At 41.7% G+C, this 5775-nt stretch overlaps 1 protein-coding gene across 1 annotated transcript; it reads right to left on the bottom strand.

The window, feature by feature from the left end:
* Positions 1 to 354: 354 nt before the first annotated feature.
* On the bottom strand, positions 355 to 5378 carry Bcl2l15 (BCL2 like 15). The gene is made up of 4 exons (XM_050157497.1): positions 4951 to 5378; positions 3951 to 4072; positions 1542 to 1766; positions 355 to 433 (listed from the first exon to the last, which is right to left on the bottom strand). The coding sequence occupies exons 1-4, from the start codon at positions 5084 to 5086 to the stop codon at positions 416 to 418; spliced, it is 501 nt and encodes a 166-aa protein (XP_050013454.1). The 5' UTR covers positions 5087 to 5378; the 3' UTR covers positions 355 to 415.
* Positions 5379 to 5775: the final 397 nt, after the last annotated feature.

Here is a 5775-nt window from a genome sequence, read left to right as displayed (position 1 = left end):
ACGAAAGTTAAGATGGATCTGAATGAAAACCTTTTACTTGAAGAAATAAGATTTTAAACTAAAAGCTGACCTTTAGATTCCAAAATCACTAGAAGACAAAATTCTCAACAAGAGGCAGGGCTAAACCTGAAGGGAAAGTTTATAATGTGCTGCCTCCTTCAAACTATCTCCAGCAAAGCTCTGCCTTGGGGCTTGAGATTTCACTAGTAAGAAATTACTGCCAGGAGGTCTCTGTTTCAACAAACTCTTCTTACAACTCAGGTAAAAACAGAAAGTATAACATCACTGTAGATGGACTGGCCTGCTCCCACAGTCAGCAATCAGTAAAAACGCAGCACTGGGTAAGTTGAAGAAAGCATGTTTTAATTGGCAAACATCGGAGGATGTGATGTTGAGTCAGAACAACCCCACTTATTCAGCTCTCCAGGTTTTCCTAGGAAGAACAGTGAGAATCTTAGTACAAAAGATGGCCCTTCGGAACTGTCTAAGACTCTGGGGAAGGATCTGCAGATGTTGCCAAGGACGACCACATCTTTTCCCACGCCTCTATTGACCCCAGCAATGGGAAGAAGTGCTCTATGATGCTCTACGACAGCAGAAACCCTACAGGTGATTAGGATGTAGGCTTAGTGTTTGTTGTCTAATGAGCAGAAACAAGAAAGGATAGAATCTGAGAGGGTGGATGAGAAGGGGCAGAAATCTTGGAGGAGTTGGGAGAGGAGAAACCAGGATCGATCGATCGATCAATCTATCTATCTATCTATCTATCTATCTATCTATCTATCACTATTTTTTAAAAAAATAAGGTGGCATATGTCTTTTAAAAATAGTGGTGGCACATGCCTTTAATCCCAGCACTTTGGAGGCAGATGCAGGTCTAAGTCTGAGGACAGCCTGATCTACAGATCAAGCTCCAGGACAGTCATGGCTACAAGAAAAATCCTATGTGAAAAAAACAAAAACAAAAAACAAACCAAAAGATTTCTGTCCACTATAGGGCAAGTCTACAATAGATGAAACAAACTGTTGGATTTTTTTCTATTGAAAAACAACTTTTTTGACACAACATATTTTATCATGTTTTCTACTTCCCCAATTCAGCCCAGGTCCCTCATCCCTACCCACTCAACTTTATGTTCTCTCTCTCTCTCTCTCTCTCTCTCTCTCTCTCTCTCTCTCTCTCTCTAAAACAAACAATAAACAAGAAATACACACACACATAAGATTATTCTAAATTTCCTCAACACATATTAAAGATGTTAAGGAACAAAGACTCAGCAGTTTACCAGGAAGCAGAGTAAGGCCAGGCTGAAATGTGCACTCACTGTCAATATACTTTATAGCTGATTATCTATGGTAGAGATTAGCTTTACAGCCAGTGGTCAACATTTCAGGCAGCATGGTCCAACCCTCACAGGCTGAACTTTTGGTTTCCCTTTTCCATGACCACTTATAAAAAGGTTAATAATTAAGAGTCTCGCTTGTCAAAAACCAAAACAGCACACATGCCTAGCAAAGTGGGGGCCTTAGCAAAAACTCACCCATCCTCCCTGCCCCAGGATGAACTCTCGGATGGCTGTGTTCCCGTTGATCATGCCCGTCATGCAGTTAGCCATCCTTCTTGCCATTTCAGGAGCCTTCTGGACCACATATTCAAGAAGTTTCACAGACACTGCCAGAAAAGCTCTTTCAAAAGCGAGGGTGGAGTTCTGAGCACACCAGGCCGTGCTGAGAGACCGCACTGTGTCCTCAAATATCGTTCCTGCCTGAGGAGGGAGACAGGCTCTGTCAGTGTGACTCAAGGGTCCTGGGGTCTGGAAGAAGTAACTCTTCAGGAAGGGACCAGTGGACCACCGTAGCATGAGGGAGTATTGGAGAGCAGATGGAGAACAAATTCCTTAGCTTTAGCATTTTGTTACTTTACTATTAGAAAAACATTAACTCATCAAGCTCATACCTTCAGATACCATTGGGTAGGATGAACAAAACACTTTAAAAGAAAGCTATTAAGCACACGAGAGTGAGCAGTTCAACTGTAAAGGCATTATTTCTATGGTTAGAAATGTACAGCCAAGCCTAAAGTCAAAACAAACAAAAATCTCTTCTTTTTCCCCTCCCAAACAAATTGGTTCAAAAGCTATTAGGTGGGGCCAAGGTAGATCACTGGGGTATAAAGGGGTTCAGTACTGCTCAGAGCAGAATGTTAAATCCTAAGAAAGCTAGGAAAAGAAATAGCTTTGGTACCTATAGCTGAGGTTTTTTTTTTTTATTTGTTTGCTGTTTTTGCTTGTATGTATTTACTTATTTAATGTGTGTGTGCACATGCCATAGTGCATATGTGTTTCCTGGGTTTGGTGGTTGTATTGAGGTTCTATGAAAAAATGTTCTTACTTGAAGGAAGTATCAAAGTATTAAAGAGAGAGGAACTGCCCTACTAGCTACTCCCAAATGGCTGGAGAACTCTATACCACAGCTCTCAACCTATGGGTTGCGCCCTTTTGTGCAGTTGTGTTTCACAACTTTCACAGGGGTTGCATGAGACCATCAGAAAGCACAGATGTTTACATTACAGTTCCTTACAGTAGCAACATTACACTTAGGAAGTAATATTGAAAATAACTTTACGGTTGGGGGTCACCACATTAGGAACTGTATTAAAGGGGCGCAGCATTAGGAAGACTGAAACCACTGCTCTATACCATGCTTCCAACTTGACCCGGAAATTGTTTCAAATGTCTTTTCTTTTCTTGTTGTTGTTATTGTTTTGTATTGTTATTGCTCTAAATACAGAAGAAGAAAAGTTAACCTCGTGACCACCCACATTTGACAGCCTCGTGTCAGCAGTCGGCGGTAAGGTTCTGTCTGAACATGACACAGGCATATCCCCTATACTGTCCTTTAGGAAGAATGAAGCGTGCTTCTGGAACCAGTCTGGGTTCAAATCCCAGCTTCAGCATTTGCAGAATACATTTCTTACTTGTTCCTTTACGCTTCCATTCGCTGTGTGCTTTAACGGTGTCAAGTCAGGGCGCACACATTGCAGGCCGATAGCATATAAGACACATTTTGCAATGATAGAATACGAAAAGGAGGAAAACAGGGTGATGTTTGCTGTCATGGAGTTATATGCTGAGTCAGAGAGGCCGCTCTAAGAAAAACAGCTCATGAGCGCAATGATCAAGCCATGAAATGTGGCCTTGCAAAGTGGTAAGTACTGGCTGTTGTTGATTTGATCAGCAGCGTGTACTGGAACATGGTCTGATGGTCTTGATAGCCATATAAAGTCCAGGTGCTACTTACCACCAGTAATCAGAGTTCTGATGAAAAGCCAGTAGACTTCTTTAAGGGTTTATCTCGAATGTTTATCTCGAACTTTTAAACTAGCCAATATTTCTATCTCACTATTGGACCCCGGATAAAGAAAGAAGCTCACTCCCAGCAAAGTTAAGCATTAAAAATATGAAGAAGAGGGCTGCCAAGATAGCTCAAGAATTAAAGATAGTTGTCATACTAACCTGGTAACCTGAATTCAATCCCTGAAACGTACATAGAGGTGGAAGGGGAAACACCACAAAATTGTCCTTTGACCTCCACAGATATGCAGTGGCACACATGTCCCTCTCCCCACAGCATGAACACATACATAAAATAATGATAATAATAATATACATAAAGAATTATTTTCCAAGAATAATGAACTATGAACATGATGTATGCACACCAAGGGCGGCTCCAATGACGCCTACGAGTTCCTTCTATAGTACTGGGTTCTTACTGATGTCTAAAGAATTAGCAATCACATTTTCCTCTATAGCTTCTTTATAAACCTCAAAATCTTCACAGAACATTTCTATTCCTGATATATAGGAATAAAAAAGGGAGGAAGGAAGGTGAAATGTTACATTTGAGATAGAACAAGCAGCAGACAATATTAAAAATCAAACCCTGACCTGTTCTCGAGTGGTTTCTGCAATGACGTTATTGGCAGAAGCTTCCAGTTCTCCATTGAACTGGTCACCCAGCATTCGAAGGCGGTCAACAATAATAGCCACATCAAAAGAGAAATCCTCTCCTAAGACAGAGAAAATACGTTTACCGTGCTTGAAGGAATGGGAAGTCTCTTTAATCTGGGTAGAAGAAAAATGTTCTCAAGTCTTATTCTTGTTTTTTTGAGACAGAGTTTTTCTGTGTAGCCTTACTTGTTCTGGAACTCACTCCATAGAGTAGACAAGCCTCAACTACATCATCAAGTTTATTTTTATTATTATCATTATTATTATTATATTTTATTACTTAAAAAATACCAAATCCAAATTCCCACTTCCTCCCTCCTTCCACTTCCCTCCCACTCTCTCCACACACCCTTCCCCCACCCTCCTCCAATCCTAAGAGAGGGCAAAGCACCCTGCCCTGTGGGAAGTCCAAGGCCCTTCCCACTACATCCAGGTTGAGCAAGGTATACATCCAAAGAGAATTGGATCCCAAAAAGCCAGTACATGCAGTAGAGACAAATCCCAGGGCCTTTGTCATTGGCCCCTCAGTCTGTCCCAACTGTCAACCACATTCAGAGGGACTAGTCTCTCCTAAGACAGAGAAAATACTTTCACTATGCTTGAAGAAATGGGAAGTCTCCTGAATCTGGGTAGAAGAAAAACATTCTCAAGTCTTATTCTTGCTTTTCTGATACAGAGTTTCTTCGAGTAGCCCTAGCTGTTCTGGAACTCTCTGTAGAGTAGGCTGGCCTCAACTTCATCCTCAAGTTTTTAAAAACAGTTTTAGCATTGCTTGTTCTCAGTAGTTATAGTGAGGCCATCTCCTTTATTGAGAAGTTCTTTTCTTTCAAATGTAACCAAAAATTTAGGGCTGGCCTTCTAAACCTTAAGAGGAAACAGAAAGCACAAACTCCGACTGTATTACCTACCTGTAGCCACCCCAGACCAGGAGCCTTACCTGAATATGGTTCCTCATCATCCAGTAGGTTCCGGTTAGCCACCTGGCAGGTTGGGGTCAAAAGGTCTTCGAGCAGGCCATTCATAACACATTCTGTTTGCTCCTCAAAAGTCCGGGGGTTCTTTATCTTAGACATTTTCCACACAACAAGCGGTTTGCAGCTCAGCAGAAGGTTGGAGAACCCGGCAAACCAGTTGCGCCTGCCCACCTCTTACTGGATCCTAATTGGATGTGTCTTGGTTTCCTTCCCACTAACTTTTCTCAAGAGTAATTGCTCAGAAAGGTACAAATTCTCCCAAGACAAAGAATTTTCAGTTTCGTATCTCTGAACCACACCCTTGTCAGTACATAAGATTAATGAATAGCTTTTATAGGTAAACAATCTATAACTAAAATAGAACCGAGGAAGATTCTCTTGAGTAAGCTCCTTAAGAACACTTCCTGGAGCTGACAGCCACCAATGGCCACCGTCTGAGCCAGAAGGCTTCATTCTTCACGCCTGCGGGTTGCCTGCCTCCCCGGCCCTTGTTCTTGCTCTGCTTCTGCAGACGTTTCAACACTGAGCTTGCACAATGTCTCTGAAACATAAAACAACTTGCTAACTACAGGCAAAGCTATTGTTATGTTGGATAAAGTTGAGAGAGCAACACGGAATGACCATTTCTCAGGTAATGATGCTTTGTGTGTGGCCTGTCCTGAACCACTTGGAGATAGACTTTATGGAGAAACAAAGGATTTTGTTTTGTTTTGTTTTGTTTGTTTGTTAAAAATTGGGTTTGGCATTTGCACAGGAGTATTCTGGAGCCAGCGAAGGTATGACACAGA

Source organism: Alexandromys fortis, unplaced genomic scaffold (assembly GCF_014885135.2).
Source record: "Alexandromys fortis isolate MF-2015 unplaced genomic scaffold, M_Fortis_MF-2015_v1.1 scaffold_78, whole genome shotgun sequence".
Classification (NCBI taxonomy): Eukaryota; Metazoa; Chordata; class Mammalia; order Rodentia; family Cricetidae; genus Alexandromys; species Alexandromys fortis.
This window is presented reverse-complemented; position numbering and strand designations above follow the sequence as displayed.

Excerpts from the sequence above, each read along its gene's own strand:
- Bcl2l15 (XM_050157497.1), bottom strand. The coding sequence starts at position 5,086 with ATGTCTAAGATAAAGAACCCCCGGACTTTTGAGGAGCAAACAGAATGT. Across the intron at positions 4,073-4,950 it reads TGATGAGGAACCATATTCAG|GAGAGGATTTCTCTTTTGAT; the intron begins GTAAGGCTCCTG and ends TCTCTGTCTTAG. Across the intron at positions 1,767-3,950 it reads CAGAAACCACTCGAGAACAG|GCAGGAACGATATTTGAGGA; the intron begins GTCAGGGTTTGA and ends CTCCCTCCTCAG.